This window comes from Tyto alba, unplaced genomic scaffold, assembly GCF_018691265.1.
Source record: "Tyto alba isolate M040663 unplaced genomic scaffold, T.alba_DEE_v4.0 Super-Scaffold_44, whole genome shotgun sequence".
NCBI lineage: Eukaryota > Metazoa > Chordata > Aves > Strigiformes > Tytonidae > Tyto > Tyto alba.
In genome coordinates this window covers 3,423,486-3,445,337 of record NW_024881320.1, presented here as the reverse complement: position 1 = coordinate 3,445,337, position 21,852 = coordinate 3,423,486, and the positions used below count along the sequence as shown (strand labels likewise).

General features: G+C 46.2%; 1 protein-coding gene across 4 annotated transcripts; it reads right to left on the bottom strand.

Moving 5' to 3' along the window:
• Positions 1 to 43: 43 nt before the first annotated feature.
• MORN3 (MORN repeat containing 3) lies at positions 44 to 21,724 on the bottom strand. Of its 4 annotated transcripts, XM_033008384.2 has the most exons (7): positions 21,576 to 21,724; positions 20,194 to 20,295; positions 12,240 to 12,395; positions 11,391 to 11,548; positions 9,151 to 9,310; positions 6,294 to 6,478; positions 44 to 3,890 (listed from the first exon to the last, which is right to left on the bottom strand). In XM_033008384.2, exons 3-7 carry the CDS (start codon positions 12,382 to 12,384, stop codon positions 3,822 to 3,824), a joined length of 717 nt encoding a protein of 238 aa, XP_032864275.2. In that variant the 5' UTR covers positions 12,385 to 12,395; positions 20,194 to 20,295; positions 21,576 to 21,724; the 3' UTR covers positions 44 to 3,821. The 4 variants fall into 4 exon arrangements, with proteins under 4 accessions (XP_032864275.2, XP_032864273.2, XP_032864272.2 ...); XM_033008382.2 differs by lacking the exons at positions 44 to 3,890; positions 6,294 to 6,478 and adding an exon at positions 21,014 to 21,097 and having other exon boundaries at positions 6,494 to 9,310; XM_033008381.2 differs by lacking the exons at positions 44 to 3,890; positions 6,294 to 6,478 and having other exon boundaries at positions 6,494 to 9,310.
• Between the last annotated feature and the right edge of the window lie 128 nt (positions 21,725 to 21,852).

The window sequence follows — 21,852 nt, the reverse complement described above, 5'->3', positions numbered from 1 at the left end:
AAACTGTTGATTACTGTTTAAAGAGAGATTATAAATGTTGTTCTAACCTTTTAGAGAGAAAAAAAAAAAAGGTTCCTTCCATTAAATGTTGGCTATCTGACATTTGAAGGAATGGATGGTGGGGTGTTCTTGCACAGCACGTGCATCCCTCCTCTTGTGAGCGCTGTCTAGACTGCTTCTTGTTGATGCTGAATGGTGACTGTATAAATACAGGGAAAATAACACTGTAAATTTGGGTATTTGTTAGGGATGGGTAGAGAAGCCTTTTTTCCCTCTCTTTATCTGATGTTGGCATTTACTAGAAGATACTGCTTGTCTGATCCATATTGCATGGCATGATACAAATTACTTGGGATATGCAGCAATTAGCACTTGGTTTCAGTGCTAGCGCTGTTCTCTCTAGAAAGCCTGACAGATGGTAGAAGTGAAAGCTTTCCCACCACTTTCCCCAATATGTTTTGCTGCCAAGTAATTATTACTTCACTGATTTCTCCAGCGCCTTTTCCCCGTGGCAGTTACACATTTTATAACTTGCTAAACACCCATGACTAGTCTTACTGCGATGTGGTATGGCCACATGAGTAGGAATGAGATTCTACTCTATTCTTCTATGGAAGAAAATAAAAGCAATAACTGTTTTAAAGTTCTCACAAGCTGGCACATATTATCTGGAGAGATAGATTTGCCTGTTTCCCATTTAGGAATCTTTTTTTGAAAAGAAGGAACTAGATGAAAATTATCACTGGATAATTATTTTGCTTGAAAATCAGAACCACTGCTGTGTTTTTTTCCAAAGTAGTAATTATTTTGTACTTTTATATAAAAAAATGTATTTTTAATAAATCCTCAGATATAAGCAGCAAAAGGTGCTTTTTCTGCGTTGGATTCCCAAGTAATTAGCTATGCCTTGGTCTTCCTTGTTTAGAAAAAGTCTTCTCCTTGCTGAAGTGTTGTATTTAATAACTTGTTGTATATTTTTTGCTTCCAAAGGATCTAGAAGACTACTTTTCTCTATATAGATTTATTTATGAAAGTAGGTTATTTGTAATTAATATTGCTGCTTACTTTCAGACACACATCTGTGACAGCAAGGCTACTGTGCCAGGTTTTTTTTATTTCCTCTTTAAGCAAAAACTTCCATTTGGTCTCTTAAATAAGAGGTTTGTCCAAGAAGGATTGCAGCAGTAGTCCTGGGCTGCTTCAGTAATTCTAGTTGTGTCTGGAAGTGGAATTTTTTGGAATGCAGTTCTTCTGTGGAGCAGCTTTGGGCTTTAATGGGTAAAAGCTGGGTTTTTTTAACACAGACTGAAACAGATATCAAGTTTAATGGAACAAAACTTGACCTCCCTACCACAGCAAACACTGGAATAGAAACCTGTGATTTTAAAATTAGACAACAGTGAACTTGACGGTGGAGCTGTACTTAACTGAGCCTGGGCTGAACATGGTCTCTCACACCCAGCCGCCATCTCAGGTTATCCCAACATATTGACGAATGGTAGGATGTGTCTACAGAGTTAGGGTGGCAAAGTGTTTACTGCTGAAGCAGCCTCGTCAAGCAAATGAGACTGACTTCTCACGTCTGCACCACCGCGGTGGAAAGTGCTGATGGGGTCACCCGTGGTGTGTTTGTATTCTGAAAAATAACTATAAAAAAACTGCTGGGCTTATTTTTTTCAGCAGCATTCTTGATTCCCAAGCAGAAAACAGCTTTGTACTTGCTGTTTTCAGAAGTCCTTCTGGCACAGAGAGGCCAAACTGGATTTTTCCTATCTCTGCCGTTACATTATGCTTCAAATATATTCTATTACTGATGTAAATCTGCTGATGGTGAGAATTATCAGTCCAGTCCCACAGGTGGTCAGTCACGGAGCACTGGAAGGATTGTGTTGGTAAAGGCATTAATGAAGCAGCATTCCAAAACACGTAATCTTGGTAGTAGGCACAAAATGTATTTTCCCATCCTTTACGGGAATACTAGTCCCGTCTTGGGAAAAAAGACTCTTAAAAACCCTCAGTAAAGGAAGAAAACCTGACTTAATATTCATGCTAGAGCAAATGGTTGAAAGGGTGCTGTCAGGCTTAAAAATTACTCTGTTCGTAAATTGTGTATTTTAAAGTTACATTCTTTTGAATGGAAGTCCAGAAAATATATTTTCCAAGTTTATTTTTTAAAATTACTTTCTGTCCTCGAGAAGTAGCTGAATTTCTCTTTATTCTGTGAATCTTTTACAAAGTGACAGAGAAGTGTGGGGTTTTTTGTTTTGCTTAAGAAATACAGAATTAGAAGCTAGTGGGACAATCTTATTTTTAACTTTCTCAAGCTGGTAGGTTCTGAGTTAATGGCTCTGTTTTACAGCTGCTTTTTTGACTATTTTCTGCACTTTAAGCCGTGATATTGAGTATGTTTCTCTCATTTTCCACTTGTGGAAATGGTCATGACGGTTATACCTTGGGCTCAGTTTCCTAACTGTGTGCCAGGGGCAATAACCAGACCCAAACACATGGATCTAAACAATAAGAGCTCACTTAGAATTTTTTTTTTATCCCTTATTTATACTAATAGTATTTACGCATTTACCTCAAGCATTTTAAGCATTTGTTATTGTATATCACTTATTTAGATATAAAATACTTTAATGAAATAAAAGATACTCATTTGTTGCTGATTATTTGTTACCTGGAGGCCTAAAACAGGCTTATTTTCTCTATATCCCTTATCTCTTCAGCTATGTTGTGCTAATCCTGTGTATTTCTGAGGATCTCTTGAATGTGTTCAGTTACTCAGTCATAATATGAAGACAAAATTTTCCGTTCACACAGACAGTTATAAAGAATATAACGTAGCTGATATGCTTTTCCTCCTGTCAGCACTGCTTAAATCTTGGGATTAAGCATGTTGTATTGTTATTCTCTGAGTGCTGAAATACAACAGTGGGTTGTCTTTCAGCCTAGAAAACGTGAAGAGTCAAGGGGTGGGCAAGAGGTGACACTTGGAGGCACGATATTAATCAGGTGAACTAATGACTCGCTGCCCCACAGTTTGTTTTTCACCAGCCGGCTGCGGTGCCGCCTTCCTTGGGTCTTGTGGGCGATGCTCAGCAGCACCCTGCAGATGGGAGTGTCGCAGCTCTGCGTGGCTGTGGCGGCGTCCTTGTGTCAGGCGGGAGCGGAGCAGCCGGCACAGTGCCGGGGCACGGGCTGGCCAAGGTGGGCTCTGCGTTCCCTGGTCAGGGAGGAGAATTGGCATCACATTGCGGAAAATGTACAGAGAGAGAAAGTCAAGTTGCATTAATAAAAATAGTGAAACGTGATCAGTTATAACTTCAAAGCCATCTTGGGTCACAGGTGTGTATCAGGCTGAGTTTGAGGAGTGGGGTGGGAGGGGACAGTGATTTGACTGTACTTTTCTAGAGCTTTGCTTTTGAAGCACATAATAGAAACCCTGCTGCTTCTCTAAGGCAGTGTGAAAGGCCTTGAAACCAACAGGAGCACGATTGCTTTACAGGAGGAATAAGTCAGAGGAGTGGGGTAGAGTCACTCTGCTTGTCTTCCAGTGTTTTGCTGCTTGTGGGTTTTCTCTCTTTTTTTTTTTTTTTTTTTTTTTTCCTTCTTTGTTTCATTTCTTTTCCAAAATAATGGGGGGTGGGAGGAGACCTCTGTGCAAAGCCACCTGCAGAGTGGAGCATATAGGAGCAGCCTTGAGGGAAAAGCGAGGCAGACCACAACACGATACACCACAGTGTGGATTTGAGACTCAATAAGTAACCCAGGATCATGTTCTTATCGCACATCTTTTTTTTTGTCTCAGCATCCGGTTATTAATTTTGGCTGTCATCAAACATCGCCTGGGCCTCTGCTAAAACACCATCTGGATCAGCTAGTTCAATCTAAACAGAAAGAATACAAATCAGTTAGGGAGTGTAATTGAAGAAGCTTAAGGTTTTATAGATCTTGATTACTCGAGCATTAACAGAGAATCTCCCATGTATCAGGACTTCAGTTTATATTGTAGCCTTTCAATTACTGTTTTAGAAACATTGCTATGCTTTCCTCAGTTTATTAGCATGTTGAACATCACTTCATCTCCTTGAAATCGCTTTGTGTGGAGTGGACTGATTCTCCTTTAACAGAACACAGTCTAAGACAAAACTGGCCTCGATTTGTAGCCTGTTGGGTCTCACCTGTAGTTGTAAAAGGTGAATAACTGCAGTTACAACCCCAGTGAGCATCTGGAGTCCTGAAACCTGCATACAACTGGATGCAAATTCTTGAGAGGGAAGTGCCAAAGCCCTGCCAGGAGCTTGTTTTGCTCTGACCTGCTTTTTGTCCTGATGCTTTTGGGTGGGGGGTTCATGTAAGGAGCGGTTCTCCCAGGCAGAAGAGATGTGGTCTTTCTCTCATTCATTTTGTTATGCTTTCTGAAGCCTTGGCTTCAATAATTAATTATAACAGCAAATATCCCAAGTCCACCATGTTGTGTCTTTCCCCTCTCTGTGCAGTTGGGTTCAAATTCTGCCTGATTCAACCCCATCAGCTACATACTGGATTCCTTCAAAGCTGGTGACAATCACTCTTTAGTTTTCAGCCATTTTCTGTCCTGTGCATCCCCACCATTTGTTCCTTTTTACCTGCTGATGAAGACACACAGTGATGCTTCTCCCAGGCAGAAGCTTAGATCCTCACTGTTGGCCTCTTGCCAGGCAAAAGCTGACTAGTCCATCTCTGGTTTTGGCAGTTTCTAACGCTCACCCATCATCTACTTTTCTCTAACAGCTGCTTGTGACAGTAATTTGAGAAAAGGTTTATAAAAATCTGAAGTCAATTTTTCTCCTTTTATCTGTTACTTCCTTCATATGCTGAGATCAATAAATCTCTTCCAATGGAAAGCACAATAATGGCAGTGAAAGTTGATGCTTTCTTTTTGCTCATAGAACTGAAGAAAATTAACTCTTCAGGGAGTTAAGTAAAGAGCCAGTCTTGAACATCCTGCCTCTAGTGAAATAGCAATTCACCTGCAGTTGTTGGGCTGGGCTGTTGAGGGGGCTGCTCTTGGGTGACCTTGACAAACCTTGTAAGGTAAATATTTTTAGCTATGAAGTACTGCACGTTTCACTCTTTTTTGCAAAACCAAGATTGTTTTTCCCTGGCGAGTGTTTGTTGTCTGTCATTCTGCACTGCCATGGGTGTGCCTAGTAGGTACAGGATTAAGGTACAGGATTAAGTAGTTTGTCAGAAACATCTGTGAACTAAGGGCCCTTGCTACAGAAACCAGACTTGAAAAAGTAAGGGAAGCAAAGATGTAACAGGAGTGAGGTTGGGTGGGCTGCGTGTGCCCAGTATCATCTGCAACAACCTTGTCCCTGGAGCAGAAGAGGAAGGTTGTAAGCTTTACCTGCCCTGGGGTTATGCTATTCCCTGTTCACTGAGGTAAATCAGCGAGCTGTGGTTACCCAGCATGGTTCTGCTTGGCTCTAAGCAAAGAGGAGCTTCCCCACCGTATGCTAGAGTAATGGTGTCTTGGAAACGCGATGCCTTTGTGTTTCGCATGTGCAGCACACAGACTGTGGGGATTCAAGCTGAGGCTTTTGGCCAGCTGTGTCACTTGAAGCCACATCTGGTCCCCGTCCTCTGAGGGCATGGGGCAGGAGACAGGCGTTCCCGTCCTCCAGCTCCTGTGCCAAAGTGATGTGCAAGGACCCGGCGGCTGCCAGCCAGCATGTCCGTGTGCCCCCCTGTGCATCTCACCGAGTCAGTGGCGGGGAGACAGGGACTGGCTCTTCCCCCACAGCCTGTGTCAACCTTACAGGAAAAGGAGAGCAGAGCATGTCGGCTCTGGGACACCCATCTGCTACGTACATCCCTCTGTCCTGCTGGACATGGATGAGCCCCTGATCTCCGGGTGCCCGGGTAAAGGAAATTTAGCTGATTTTAGCACTGCAGCTGCTGGGGTTCTGGTAAGATCTAGTCAGCCTTAGCAGTTCCCACTATTGTCTGTGCCTCTATTGTCCCCATTTCCTTTCTGCTGCTTCAGGTCTCTAAGAAGTTCTGGTGCATGAGAACTGCATTTTTTCAGATGTAGGTGATTAGGAAGCTCCAGCAGCGGCTGGATGGGCCATTTGTCCCTACAGGGCTGTTCAGGACAGTGCTGGCCAGGAGACTGAGCACACACCCCGTGAGCTGGGAACCCCATGGGGGTAATCACTCCAACAGTGAAATGCTACCTGGAGAGCTGCCCCGAGCGCTGATGAATGCAAACAGCACTAGCAAACCCAAAATGTCCAAGCAATTACCTTTGGGATTGGATACTGAGTAGGGGCAGGAGCTTCATCTCTGCCAAAGTCAATCAGAATTCCACATTTTGGTATATCTGCTGCCCAGATACCTTCAAGCAACTGTCCCTTATCCAAGTAGAAGAATTTCCCTGGCCCATGCTTCTTTCCATCTTTCCAACCTCCTTCATACCGATTTTCATTTGCTGCAATTAAATACATGAACAGACCATGAAATTTGCACCATTTCACTAAGGGGCTACAAACAAAAGCAATCAGCACAGCAAAATGACAGAAGCAGAAGTCATCTGTTTGGTTCCTCTTAGTCTTTTCGAGGGGACTGCAGCACGGTGTGTTGTTTTGCTTTTGTGGTGCTCCGTTTGCTGTGTGTGCCACGGAGGGAGAAAAGGCTGCAGAAGGAGCCCGTGCTTGCTCCCCTGGAACAAGAACTGCATTCATCTTCTTTGTTCTTCTCCCGATGATACTTATTTTTTGCTGATATGCAGAGCGAGTGAGATCAGGGTAAGGGACTAGTTGCTGAGTCACTTTTGACAACATGAAAAATTACAGGACACAAGTTTCAGCTTTGTCAGTGCAACAAATCACGCAGGATGTCTGGCTTGAAGAGGTTTGCTTGTCTGGGCAAGGAACAGCAGCACTGCCTGATTGTTGCCCAGTCAAAATAATCTTGCTTTCAAATAATACTTGTAGTTAAGTTTTTCCTCAATGAATTACAGGGCAAGAATTGCTGTGTCTAAATGGTTCAGGCAATCAGTTACAGACTGTTTTTCCAGCTGTATCGCATCTCTCAGTGTTTTTCTGCAAATTGAGAGAGGTTTTTTTGGGCTCTGGGCGGCTCTCCAGGAATCCATCTGTCCATCACCAACAGGGAAAGCAAAGCTGCGAGGGCAAGAGTGCAGCCTCATCCAGGGATGGTGGTTGAGAAGGGGCATCATACCCACCGTGATGTTGGGGCTGGGATACATCCAGGCCACCCTGCTCTTGCCAGGAGAGTCCTCTGCTGTCCCCTCTTCTTATATATAGTGGTTTTAAGCCAAAACCCATGGGGGTTTCTGACCAAGTTACTTAGTGGAAGTATCTTTGGGTCTCAGCCAAATTCTGCCATTCTTTGTAGCAAGAGGTGGCTGAAATACCAGGGCACCCCACATGCTGCCCCAGAGGGAGCTGGGGACTGCCCGAATATTGTATGGGAAGAAGAAGGGAAAAAAAAAAAAAAAACAACCCAAAAATGCTCCTCTGGAGCGTGGGCTGCCAGGCTCTTCAGGCAGGGCCTGGTGTACAGGTTGGAGCCCTGGCAGTGGTTATCTTCAGCTGGCATCTGGCGCTGTGCTTATCTGCACCACCGCCCTGCCCTGCCCACGGGTGGGAGCAGCTCGGTTTCTGCTCTCCAGCCACTGACAACTCAGAAACCACCGAAATCACAGAGCCGGCTGTGATGGAGGGGTCATCAAACGCCCTGGCTGCACCGCGGCACCTGGCTGCTCCCACCCGCTCTCCTCCCGGAGCATGGGAGAGGCTGTGTTGTTCACAACAGATCTCTGCAGACATGCAATGCTCTGGTTTAAAAGCCGTTCGGCACTGGGCTGTAGCAGAGGCGGCAAATCAGCGCGGTGCTCCCAGCCAAGCTCGCCCTCGCCGGGCATGCTGCCACTACAAGCAATTTAATCTTGAGCTGCAGCTCATCGTGACCTCCACTGAAGAACTCCTTTTCTTTCACCATCGCAAAGCTGCCGGCACGTGGGCACACTTCCAGTGGCTGAGCTGAATACATTAAGCTTATGGGTATGAAATAATTGCTCTGACTAATTTTAACCAAAAGAAATCCAGCTCACAGTTGCAGGCTACGCTGGAGGCAACCGGGCTCTGAAACGGTGCATCAGCCACAGCTCAGCCCGCAGGGGCTGTTAGTTTATAACCAACAATGACTTCAATGGGAACGAAGCAGATCAGTGGAAGGAGTTACCCCTGGAAGCGGGTGCTGATTTCATCCAGATGAGCCATCGTTCCAAAGTGACTTCACAGTCAGCAGAGAGAGCACAGTCGTGCATGTGGTGTGCAGCTTGTTCCTCCCAGCTGCTTTGCTTAGCTAATTACTAGCCTTGAGATTACTTTCAAGCAAAAAAATAGAATAGATGAAAAATAAAATGGAGATAATATTTCTTCAAATGTTCTTGGAGTGCAGTGGCTTGTACTGCAAAGGATTGGGATTCTTGACTTTGGGGAAAAAATGTGTTGAACTCCAAGAAAAATACGGGGAAAAAAATCAAAATTTCTACTTTTATGATGTGATTGCCCCCAACATTCCCAATCTGTGATGTGCTTAGTGTTATTTCTGGGAAGGGATCATGTACTAATGAAACCCCTGTGTTCACTCAACATGAGTCAGTATCAGAAGTAAGAGAGGGGATGGAGTGAACTCATAAAGAAAACTTTGTCTTTTTTTTTCCTGTGATGGAAACTGGACTCCTCTTTGGTATGCATCAGTTAGAAAGTATGTATGGCAAAGTGCCTGGCTTGAAAAGAGAGATTTGCTCTTCTCTGACCCAATAGTATATTATCTCTAACCCTAACCATCTTAGTCATTTAAATGTAAATCACAGCAAAAATAAGCTTTCATGCATGTGAGCTTGAGCAGCACAACGCTGGCCCTTGCACAGCCAGTGCTGCCTCCAGCCCCAAACCCAGAGGGGAGGGACGACACAGGGGAGCACCTGCAACCCTGACGCAAGGCTGCAGCGGGAGATGCGATGTAGCATCCAGGAATCTGGATGGCAGAGGCATCTGGAGAGCAGCACTGACACCAGATACCTTGAAGGGGGGCAGGCAGATGCCTCAGGCAAGGGTGGCCAGTACTTACGAAGCCGCAGCATCCCCTGCCCACCGGGCTGGTCCTCCAGCCACTGCCCCTCGTAGATGGAGCCGTCCTGGTAGTACATCCGTCCCCAGCCGCTCCGCAGCCCTCTGCTCCACTCGCCCTCATAGCGCTCCCCGCTGGGATAGAACATCAGCCCATAGCCCTGGAGGGCAGCATAGAGATGGCCAGTTAGGAGTTTCTGCATTAAAAGGGGTCAGTATTCAATTTTGGGACATTACTTTCTTGACAGGATACTCCTTTGCTTATTACTCTCATGTGGCTGCTGGCAGCCCAGCTCAGTGGCTGTTCTTGTGTTGAAGGAAATGAGAGGTGGTGGTACAGGATTTTTTTTGGCAAATGACTTTATTCCCATGACAAAACCTCAGCTTTATATCTGTGTGTTATTGGTATGATTGCTGCTAATATTTAGCTAAAAGGGGATTTTACTAGTATATAAACCTGCCTGGGGATAAGCAGCATTAAAGATTTAGACCTGTCTCAATGTGGGGATTTCATGCCTTTCCACCCTGCTGATGCTTCATACAGCTCCGTGTGTCCGAAGTGGAACAACTCCTTCCCTTGTCCCTGGGCAGACCAAAGGTCTCCAAGTGATGCTAACCATGGAAACGGTTTTGCCTTCTCCATCCACACCCACAAAGAGGTAATGTCCTAGACAGCCTCTTGCCTTGCTTCCTTCCTCCTTCACGAGAAAATACAGGCAGTGCTGAAGGCTCCCTGCAGTGAGACCAGCAGGCAGCGATGCCACGCGTGCCTCCCCGCAGCTGGGCGCTGGGCCAGGCTCCCGAGGCAGCGGGCGTCACCCCAGCAGGGTGGGTGAGCTCTGACACGGGGTCGTCTCTGCTCTTTCCTTCCCTTCTCAGGCTCGATGTCGGTTTGGTTGGTGAACTTCTGAACTAATACCACTGGGTGTGTGCAATCCGGGGACCCCAGGAGGTGTTTGTCTTATATTTCCCATTAAGAAAAGTCCAGAGGTACTCCCTATACTGGAGAGTGATACCAGTAAGAAATATTTACATATTATTAATGAGTTTTCCAATAGGAATAAAGCGTTAATTTGTCTCTGAGCAAAAAAATAAAATAAATTCTGTAAATAACTGATTTTGATGAGCATTAATTTTATTAAACTGCATTTATGTAAACGGGAGGCTTTTGCAGAAGATAAAAACAACCCCAGTGATATTTGGATGTCATTATAAATCTTTCACCAAAGCTCAATCATCCAAAATATATCCTCAAAGAACGGGAGGGGAAGCTCTCTCTGAGAGACTGGAGTCATCGAGCCACATGCCAATTAGAAGCGTAAGAGGCTATTAATTTAATTTAAGAGCAGACACAAAGGCGAACACAAGGTTTCCGTTGGCAGATCAGAAAACATTCCTACAAGGATTTTGCACATAAGATTGCAGTCATTTTTACCAGATGACTTCCTCATTATGTTCCCTTTAGAAAAAACAGTGATTTATGTGACAGGCTTAACTTCCAAAAGAACTCATGTTATTTGTCTAATATGCTGTAAAACTCCCAGAAGAAGGTACATTTTCCTACAGTGCTTATAATACAGGTTCCTCTGACTGCTTCAAGGATGAGAGGAATGAAAGGGATGGGTGGGGAGGATTAAGACACAGGATATGAAACCTCTCGTCCTGCTCGGCCAAGTTGCAGGCGAGTCCGAGCAACAATCGCTGCTCTGCAGTAGCTGGGGGGAGGTCAGGACTCGGTCACCAGTGGATAGGTGGGATGAGTCCCTCTCCAGTGGGGAGACGGCAGGTGACAGCATGTTCTCAGCCACACTTTTTATGAATGATGAATTTTTACTCTTGAAGCTTGCTGGGCTTTCTGCAGGTTTAGACTAAGATTTAAAGGGAACCCAAGCCTGGAGGAAAGTCTGTTCCTGTAGCTTCTGCCTGGACTCACACTGCTGTTTCCCTACTGCCGGCCATGGGACATGGTGCAGCTCCTGCAGCATCTGACATGAAGAAGTGAGTAACAACAGGAGCAGCAAGGTTGGGGAGGGCAGGGGGAGAGGGCTAAAATACCAGAGCTTTTGCTCTTGCTTTCGTTTTCTTATTCCACCTATTTGTTTCCCCAGACCTCTTAAATTCAGCCTCAGTATTGGAGAAATTAGTATTTTAAGTGATCTTTTTGTGTGTATGTACCCAAATCTTTCCCATGTTTTATGGTACGGTGTCTTTCCACTGGCAGGTGCAGGAAATCACACTTACGCATTTTTGGTTGTTTTTCCACCAGCCTACGTACACCTTCTTGTATTCCTTGGTCACAGAGTCAGGAATGCTGTATGAGCCATAACCATCCCGATTCCCAAACTTCCAGTCACCGCTATAAATAGCTCCAGTGTGTTTCCATACCTGCATGCCTTTACCTGTTTAACAAACAAGAGGAACAACAGGGAGACCATCGCGGTTGTTAGGAGAAGGATTTACGGGGCTGCCTCCCAGCTCTATCCCAGGCGAGACAGCGCTCCCTGCACTGAGGCAGGTTTATGTCTGGGGTTCAGTTTAGCTTCCCGAGTCAGATGCATCGTTAATCTTGATCAGGGGCTTCCTGTGTGGCCTTTGCTGAACACACTTAAAACTTTCCAAACCTTGGTTTACTGCTTGTAAACAAGCCTGTGCTGCTCTGGCTGCTCAGGGCTCAGTCAGGGTCTCCTTCCCTTGCTCTGTCTCCCACAGCACCCACCACAACTCAAGAATAAATTAGTATTTCTGAAGCCAAGTCAGGAGCCAAGAGATTTCCAGGGACTGTGCAGCCAGGGCACATCCCAGTGCATGAAGCTGACTGCAGTTTGCTGTTTATAGTGGATTTTTAAACATCTATAATCTAGAAATCTCAGGATATTGCCCCTGAGTGCATGCAAAAGCTCTTCAAGTTACCCATTAGAAATATGTTTGAGCACATTTTTGCATGACATATATCAAAGACATTATATATATGTAGTCATACATAAATGAATGGTCTTTCAGGAGCATATACAACCACTGACTGCTCCCTGCCCCTAGGAACTTTTGTAAAGACATTTAAATTGGTACTTTTTCTCAAAATGGTCATCTTACCATGTTTCAAGTTGTCCAGCCATTCCCCGGTATACTGATCCCCATTTACTGCATAGACTGTGTGTCTTAATCCACATTTCTGTGCTTTCCTGTCCCATTCATGCCAGAGAGGCTCTGTAGCCCTGGGGTATTTTACAATAGGCATATTGTTCACGGCTGGAGAGGAAAACAAACAATTGTCAGCAATAAATTAGAGAGAAATTACTAAGGCAGGTACTGGCAGAACAGTCTATTTGTGAGCTATGTTTTAATAGGCACCCAAGTCAGTAATTGATGTCTGGCTTTGGAGGGGTAAAATAGAGATTTAACAAATGGAAGGTACCTAAAGATACTGAAGTACAAGCCAGCAATATCTGAAAATAGGCTCACAGTATAGCCTGGCCTGTTAGGAAATGTTAAATAACTCTTAGGAGGTCAGGTCTGTGGTGGGCATTGGTCTCTGCACCTGCCAGAGGTTTTGGGGAGCACCAAGTAAGGCAGCCCCTTCTCTGTACAGCTGAAACCTTGCCAGGCTCCTTCCCACGGCCGCTCTATCGCCAGCTCTGCGCGAGGCAGGAGCAGACATTTAGGCACATCAAAAAATTGTTTGCTAGGAAATGTCTCAGGACATTGGAAAGCATTCACAAGATGGAGCGGGTCAGAGAGTTGGCCGGTGTCCCTGGGGCACACCGGAAGCTGGGACATTTCATACGCCCAGCAGTAACACAGCTCAGGCTCCTTTACTGCTAAAAATATCAGTTCTGCAGGTTTCTTGATAAAAGGGGGTCGAAACCACAACGTTTCTATCTACCAGGAGGTTGCAGACTTTCCCAGGGCAGGACAAGCACTCGTCAGTCAAACAAGCCACAGAGGAGGTGGCTTCCAAAGTGACACAGGTTTTAAAGCATGAATAGCAGGCAGGGTGTGTCAGGCACAGTGGGGGGGTGATTCGGGTGTCAGGTCTGGAGGGAAAGGATGAGCGTCGGGGAAGAGGATGGAGAAGACAGTGTTTTGGCTCATTAACACAGGGAGGACAATGGTGGAGTGCAGCAGGGTGGTGATTTCTGGGCATGGCTGGTGGAATGGTTCACTGTTCAGTGCAGTGGGAATGCCAGCACAGACACAGAGGTGAGAGTAGTCTCCTATAAACCATAAATAGACGCCAAAAGGTGGGTGTAGAAACAAAGAGCAAGTTTCTATGAATGCTGTTAACATCCAGAGCTTGGCTGGAGTGGGTGGGATGCTCTTTGATTTTGTCTCCTGGGCTCCCTCTTCTGTCCTGATCCGCTGGATCGAGTGATTTTGCTGCATCTCCCTTCTTGGCAGAGCAGAGCTCTGGCTTTTGCTGTGCTGCAGGTGCCAGGGAGCCCAGCGTGGGGGAAGGCGTGGAGATTGGGAAAAGAAGGTGCTTTGAGTCCTTGCTAGGGAATAAAACCTAGAAGTTATAACTAAGAAAATATAGCTAGTTCATCCTCTGTTCTCCATGTAGCTGTGGGAAATGGCCATTCAACAGCTACTTGGGGGGATATAAGTGCTAAAAAGAAATACTTCTGTGCCCATGATGAGCCCTGCCCCCCAAAAGGCAGGTGTGTTGTGTAGTGCTTGTCCCATGAGGCTCCTTACCGTAAGGCTGTGGGGAGCACGGGCAGGGCTAGGGGAGTGCAGGCAGGGCCAGGGGGGCACAGGCAGAGCTGGGGGACCTGCCCGGGCACTGCATTGTGAGCTCGGACCCAGGGAGGGGCAGGGGTTCCTGCCAGGCCGCAGTGGGAGGAGAGGGGCTGGAAAGCAGGGGGAAGGTGAAGACCACCAAGTTGCCAACTCTTGAAGCAGATGTTTTGGGGACAGGGTTGTCTGGAGGATTTAGCAGCTGGAGTCCCCTGGCTATGCCACCCACCCGGGAGCATTTTGGTTTGAGGACACTGAGGGCAGGATCTGTCCCTCAGTATGACAGAGTCACAGCCCGCTGCAGAGGATGCTTTTTCTGCAATGCAAATCCAGGATACACCACAGCTACTGAGTTCCTTGCCTTTGGGGGCTGCAGACCCTGGAGGGGTTCTTGCCAATATTTGCCAAGGGCTGGGGGGGTTTGCAGGACACAGAGCCACACGTTGCTGGCTCACATCTGTCCTCCCCTTGCTGGGGGAGCTGAAGAGCTGAGCTACAGCTACATGCACCCACCCTGACACTGGCCATGGCCTCCAAGCAGCTCATGGCCAAGAAGGGATGTCACCGTCCCGTTACCACATCTGACCAATTCTTTATCTCAAAGTTTAGGATTTAAAAAGCCCAGAGAGGATTCCCAGCTGCGGCAGCAGCCCCAGAACCCTGCCATCTGCTTGCCCCTCCAAGGCACAGCCCGCCTGGAGCATCTGGCATAACACTGGCCAACAGGAGCCAACTTTTTTGCTGAATTCCCTTCCAAATTTCCAACAGCCATCCCAGGTTTGCTTAATGTTCACATAGTTGGTATTTGCTGCCCTCGATGTTTTTAGCCATGTTCTACAAGGGCGGAGGGAGGCTGGCAGCAAGAGGCGGGTGGTGGGGAACCGCTCTGGCTGCAGCTCTCGGTGCTGACGGCTAGAGGCTGCTGCTCCCATGCAACTCTGCCACAGCTGCTGTGCTTGGGATGAAGATCTTTCAGAATCCCAGAGCCTCCAGACACTGGTCTCTGCTCTCACCTTGGAGTTTTGTCAGGTCACTAGTAAAACCCACCTTTAGTTTGCATGGCCCTACAGGAAGCCCATTTTTTATCCTGGCTCTTCACAGACTTTTGGAGCAATGCAATTTATTTACAACTATACTTTTTTTGCAGTCTTACACCTTAACTTAATGAAGAGCAAGGTGGAAAATACACCTGGCTGCAGAGGAGGGGCTGCTGGCTGGCCCTGGCAGCCCCCCCTGCCTACCACTGCACCGCATCCCATTGTGTGACCTCCACACCCACTCTGCCTGCCCTGCAGCACCCTGCCTGACCATCACCCAGCTCTGAGTTTGCCCTGTGTGAGTTCACCCCTTGCATTGACTCCTGCCCCACAGCGCTGCCCTGTGCTGTGGTCCCTTTGCTGGCACCCTCCGAAGCAGCCAAGCCATCCCTGGCTCTACCTTGACACCCACGGCAGGATGTTCAGGGTGCCAGAGCAGCGGTGGGAGCAGACGGTGGGGAAAGCCCACACGCTCGGTTTGCAAAACAGCCTCAGATTTGTTCCACCACTCTCCTGCCACCCCCTGCCCCAAAAGCCACTCCGCAGACACCAACCTGTGCCCAGTGACGGCTGGGTGCTGCCGGCTGCATTGGCAGGGTCGTCATAGCAACTCTGCCAAACTCCTGCGCGAAGGGTGATGGGAGCGCAGTGAGGAGAACTGGAGGACCAAGAGCGGAGGGAGAAGGGGGGGGGATGGGGGCTCACCCTGCATGCCCCACAGTGAGCAAGAGCGATGGAGCCAGGCTGCTCCGCAGAGCTGCTGAGTGCACGTTGCTCTGTGGAGCTACATGTCTTCAAGTTGAGGATTATCCAGCAGGATTTAAAATGCTGATAAGCAACAAGTGCTTCACCTCTGTTTTTTTTTGGTTTTTTGTTTTTTTTTTTTTTAATGTGCACAGCAGCAGAAGGCTGGAAATGAAAGCACTGATTGCAGTACTGATGGGTAACAGATGAATGGGCTTTGCAAATGTTAGAAGAAAAAGGAGAACATGCACATCAGAGGTCTTAAAAGAGAAATCTGAATAAACCTGACACTAATTCCCTCATCCATTACATTTCTTCCACAGCCACCCAGAGCAGGGATTGCCATTATGGCCTTTTGGATGTCTGTGATAATCTTCCCTAACAGGTACTTAACCATGCACATTTCACATATAAAACCAAAGTTCTCCTCTCACTCCCATGAGCCAAACTCATTTGTTTATTCTCACCCTTTTACCACATTTTCCACGCAAAATACTGCAGCCTGAATGCTAATAAAATTTTGAGGTAGTTGGGGAACTTTGGGTTGAAATAAAGTGCCAGCCTCTGCAGAGGTTAGATACAGCTCTGTCTTGTCTAACTGTTTGTTGCCTGATAACTGTTTGTCTGCCATCTTCAATGTCTGTAGCATTGAAGGCGCTTAAATGCTGTGTGGACAGAAGAGGGTGTGAGGGGATGGTGACTACTGGGTAATGCGTGATTTTCAACTGCAAGCAGGGAAGGATCTTTCAGGTTTGATGGTGAGCACCAGCGAGTACCAAGGAATACAGCAAATAGTGAAACTGTAAAGCTGTTTCACCCAGGACTGTCTCTGCCATGGTTGGTGTGGACAGGGGAGAAAAATCCCTCCTCCTTGGACTTACTCCAAGTGCAAACATGACTGAAGGTGAACACTCCATTTTCTGTGACACACATGAGGGTGATGGAGCGGTGGAGGCAACACCTGGGAAATCAGGTAGAGAAGGAAAACAAGCTGGAGGGAAGGCAGAGGTGCTCCACATCCAACATGCAAGGTGGCGTGGAAATGATGGAGGGAGATCTGTACCACGGAAAATACAAATGCAGAATTCCTGGTGCTGTATTAGATGAACTGGGAAGACGGCAGCCACTGGTAAGCAGGTCCCAGCATCTCCTCCCTGACTGCATCCCCTAAATCCAGGGATGTAAGAGAGACGGAACTTACAGATTCCCCTTTAAGCAGGAAAAACAAACAGAAAACTATGGAAGTTGAACAGGTTAGGAAATACTTATAGAAGAGAAAATAATTCCTGTTATTAAAAATGAGATGAAGATGTTTGGGAAGGATTTATTCACACTCACTCATGTAAACGCCTTCCAGTTTGGGGCACAGACTAAGAATTACCAAAGACAATCACTCCTGTGTTTTACTGTGGCCAGTTGTAGGGGGTTGGGTGGGGGACAGGCATTTGTGGAAGAAATGCGAGAAATCCATGAGGGAGAAGAAAAAATGCTAATTGCAGCCCAAAACCTACAGCCTTAAATTACAACCAGAACTAGTTCCTTCTGGAAAAGTATTAATTATTTTGAGTATTTCAGCCCCTATATTGCACTGCAGTTAACTGAGAATTTGTCAATTAAAATAATTAGCTAACTCAGACAGTTTCCCTTGGTTATTTTTAAACGGCATAGGTTGTCTGAGGTTTTTGAACTGGAAGTCCAAACTATGCATCACCTAACCACAGCTTTTCCTAAGCAGAAGTTATATACATATTTGAGACTCAATATATATTTAAAACCATTTTAGAGGCAATAAAGACCTTAAAAGAATTACAATAATTTAGCAACAAATTAAAATTCAGAAATTTGGATCAAAAACTGCCTCTGTGAAAACCTCTATATCTGAATGAGATGGAGGGAAACACTTGTTGATGCCTCTGTTTCTGGGTCACTTATTTTAAATCCTTCTGCTCCCAGTCTCCGTGGGTTTGTTATTTTACCTTGGTGGTGCCTGAGTGGGTTATCAGCACTGGCTGCCCTCACAGGCCCTCCTGGCCCCACCAAGAAGAGGCTTCACAGAACCATCTATTTGGGAAGAAGCTGTGTGTGATTCCCATCTACAGTTTTCTTAGTCCAGGTACAAACAACTGAATGATACTTTATTATTTTGTCACTCATTATTATAATTCTGTACCTTTTTGTATTCCAAGTGTGTGTATCAAGTGGATAAATGTAAGTGTAGTCTTCTCACATGAAAGGCAAAATTAGACCATCTTGAAAAGACGCTGATGCAGCTTTATCAGAAAGTTCTTTTGACTCAGCTGAACTAAAATTTTATTTAAAAACTGTCATTCCACTATTAGAGACACATCGAAGAGCAAACCAAACAATGGAAGGATGCATGAGTAAAATGCCCAGGAACATGCCATTTGTGGAGCAAGGTCCCATGACATATGACGTGCTTTATTTTTTTTTCAGTTTAGAGAGTAAGATTTTTTTTTTAATTAAATAAAGCCAAAGGACCTCAGCATTCTACATCTGAAACCAATCATTTTTGCAATGAAAGGAGACAGCTGCTCCAAGCTGAGTTTGCTCTCACAAAGCTTGGGGAATCACCCAAGTGAAATGCCCAAACCAACTGAAAACTGTCAGAATCAATAATACAAGTTTATTCTGGGAACTTTGTAGAATAAATAGAAAAAAACATTTAGAGAAACATATGTTGGAATTCTTTAAAGGTGCAGAATGTGACAACAACATACTGTGGAAGTAGGATGCTCAGATATGTGTTTTATTGCTGCTATAATTCAAAAGAAAAGCCAGAGGAAGAGGTGGGAGGGTCTTGGACTCAGACCAAGCATGTGCGGGGTTTAGCTGGATGATCAGAGTGGGTGCAGTGCTGAAGGAGGTTCCCCACCGTTCTGTTTTTAAGAATTATTAGTAGCAGGATTTAGGAAGGATTGAAGTGAAAGGTTTGAAATGTAAACTTCACAGGTTGATTTTGGCTTAAGAGGCAGCCTTGTGGGAAAGCATTTCTTTAAAATTCTTCCCTACTTTTTGCTGGAAGCAGTTCTCAAGATAAAAAACAAGTTGGTTTTACATCAAAACAACCTAAAACAGGAACCCTAGGTTATCTGAAATGTTCAAGCACCTAGATAGTCATACAAAGTTGAAGTCCTTGAAGCTGACACTTAGGAGATACCCTCTCCCCAGGAGTTCCTTTTGCTGTAGATTTACAGCTAATTGTCTATACTTAACTACCTTCAACAAGGCTGTTCAAAGGGAGAGTTGTGATGTTAATTAGTGAAGTTAAACAAAGCTGAGAATTATTTACAGCACAACTGTGGAATGCTTTGCAGGACCCTCAATATTGTTTTAAAACACGCAGATCACAGTGTGAAGGTGGAGGATAAATTTGGCTATACCATCTCCCAAGAAGTGGAAAGACATTATAGGTAATTTTGAAATTTTTTGTAGGAGTGCAACCTTAAATTCTGCTAGATTCAACTGTACAGCCAGATGTGCTACATTCACATCATTTGTGTTTAATTAAAATATTTCATATTTTCTGTTTTAAAGAAAATATAAATCTCTTGAATTATTATAAATGATTACCATGTTTTAGTTAAAAGATCTTGAAATAAATCTTTTGAAGTTATAATTATACACAGCCTCAATATGCATAAGAATTGTTCCTTGTCAAGAGGTGTAGGGAAGTTTTGAATAAAGGTCTGGTGATCCCTCAGTGGGAGGGTGCTCCAGGTCAGAATGGCTCTGAGTGGGAAATGCACAACACTTCCTACTTCTGTACGAACAGCACATGCAGAAACACAGACCACGGCCCTAACAGACATGTCATCAGGCTGCAGAATTACAGCCCCGGGCAAATATCTACGAGTGATATTAAGAGCTTGCTTCTGTTCTTTTGAGGCTTATAGCCTGGGGGTGAAATGAACAGTTTTAAGGGTTATTTCAAATTTAGGATATATTCTGTAAGTAACTCTTCTTGAATGTTAGGATTGACATCACCAGTCCTATAAATGGTGAAGTGTTTTTACTTAAAGGAAATAAGGGAACATCCACAGAACCACACGCTCTTAAACTCACTGTTCCCACTAGCAGTGCAAAGAGCGGTATTTGCTCTGTCTGTGTGCAAAACACACCTGAGGCTCAAACCCACAACCGCTGGCAGCAGTGCCCTCGCTTTTTGGATCCACTGACCTCTGCCAACCTCACTGAACACCCTGCGACCTGCCAAGGACGCTGGCACCCTCTGGCCTGGGTTCACCCAGGTCTGCAGGAGGGTGTCAGCACCCCAGTGTCCCCTGAGCAGGAAGGGGCAAGATGCAGCTGCATTTGTTTAGGGCTTGCTTTGCTCAGTTCAGAGTGTGATGTAATGAACAGAGCAAGCCCTAAACAAATGCAGCTGCATCTTTGGGGTGGCTCTGTGATAAACAGAGCTGAGACAACAGAGTAACTGCAAAGGTGTAGGGATTATTTTCATGTGGGAAAGGAAAATAAAGGGAAATTTTTCTGGTAGGGAATACTCCAACCTTGTAGTGAACGAGGAATGTTTCAGCATGTATCCAGCGCAGAATTAAAGCTGTGATCCAAGATGCGATTTTTCCTCAGTAATCCAAAATCCTGCAGGCTTCCTGTAACATAAGGTCCCATTACACAGGATTGTGGATAAAATCCGGGCAAAATTTAATACAGACTTAAGAAACTCCTAAGGCATTTATACTACATTTATTAATTATTCTACTTCAGGATTATCAAGGCCTGCCACAACACGTGTGTTTGATCTCTGGACAATTGTGGACCTCATTGGAGGAGCTGAAGGGACAAGGCAATGTCCCTGTGGTTGGTCATTTTTAAATCAGCAGAAACCCCCAATGACTGCAAGTTCTGAGCAGGTTTCTCTGGAAACCGAGTGCAGAGGCAGGCAGCAGGTCATCGATTGCATTTCAGGTGTCCACCCACACACTTATGAAAAGAACATACAAAAAGGGCATAAAATGAGCAGAGAGCACAAATATAGACCTAGAAAAGGACCAGGGGCAGCATGCACAGTGAGAAGGGTCTCTACACCAAATGTTTTTAGTTGTGCCAAATCCAAGGAAACAGGATCCTACAGATATTTTTTGTGAAAAAGCAACACTGTACTCAAGTTCTTAATTTGGTTTCACACCTCCCTTCCCCTTATGCCTTTTTTTTTTTTTTTTAATAACTTCCTTTCCCTTCCTTTTTTCTTCCACTTCGCCTGTTTCCACCCTTTCGCAAGGAACCCACGTTCCGAGAAGCGCATCACCAACATTTACAGCCTTTGCCACCCCCCCATGCATCACACCCTGCCCTGTGCATTGCTCTCACCGTCAGCTCCTCGGAGCAGGGCCATGCGCTATTGCGCTTGTACAGCCCAGAGGCCACCAGGCCCCCGCTCCCAGTTTGCCAGTCCTGCTGCCAGGCGGGTTATTATTCAAATAATTAAAAAAAAAAAAAAAAAAGATGAGGAATCGTCTCATCGTTGTCTCTTCCTCGTATTAGCGACTCGCTGTGCCCTGGACTCAGGCAGCTGCAGGGCTGGGCTGCCTCAGCCGAGGTGTGCGCGGTCACCTCAGCCAGCGGGTCGCTCTGAGGGGACGGTACCTGAGGGGATGGTACCTGAGGGGACGGTCGCTCTGAGGGGACGGTACCTGAGGGGACAGTCGCTCTGAGAGGACGGTACCTGAGGGGATGATACCTGAGGGGACAGTCGCTCTGAGGGGACAGTCGCTCTGAGGGGACGGTAGCTGAGGGGATGGTACCTGAGGGGACGGTCGCTCTGAGGGGACGGTACCTGAGGGGACAGTCGCTCTGAGGGGACAATCGCTCTGAGGGGACGGTACCTGAGGGGACAGTCGCTCTGAGGGGACGGTACCTGAGGGGATGGTACCTGAGGGGACAGTCGCTCTGAGGAGACGGTCCCCGCTGCACGGCGGCTCCGCCAGCCGCCACACAGACAGATTTCGGGTTTTATCGCCGCCCCCCCCCCGGCTCCCCAGCCCCACGGGGCGCTTCAGGCTCAGCCACGACACGAATACACGAAAGGCGCGGGGGGAATACCCTCCCCCCCAGGAGAGACGGCGGCCGGGGCGGAGCCGCCGCCTCAGGCGGGGCGGGGCGACGCCGTGGGGGTGGTGCGCACCGCCCGCGGTACGCCGCGCCCGGCC

Coding starts and splice junctions, on each gene's coding strand:
- MORN3 (XM_033008382.2), bottom strand. CDS start 12,384: ATGCCTATTGTAAAATACCCCAGGGCTACAGAGCCTCTCTGGCATGAA. Junction 11,549..12,239: donor GCTGGACAACTTGAAACATG/GTAAGATGACCA, acceptor TTTGTTAAACAG/GTAAAGGCATGCAGGTATGG. Junction 9,311..11,390: donor GGAAAAACAACCAAAAATGC/GTAAGTGTGATT, acceptor GCTGCCCTCCAG/GGCTATGGGCTGATGTTCTA.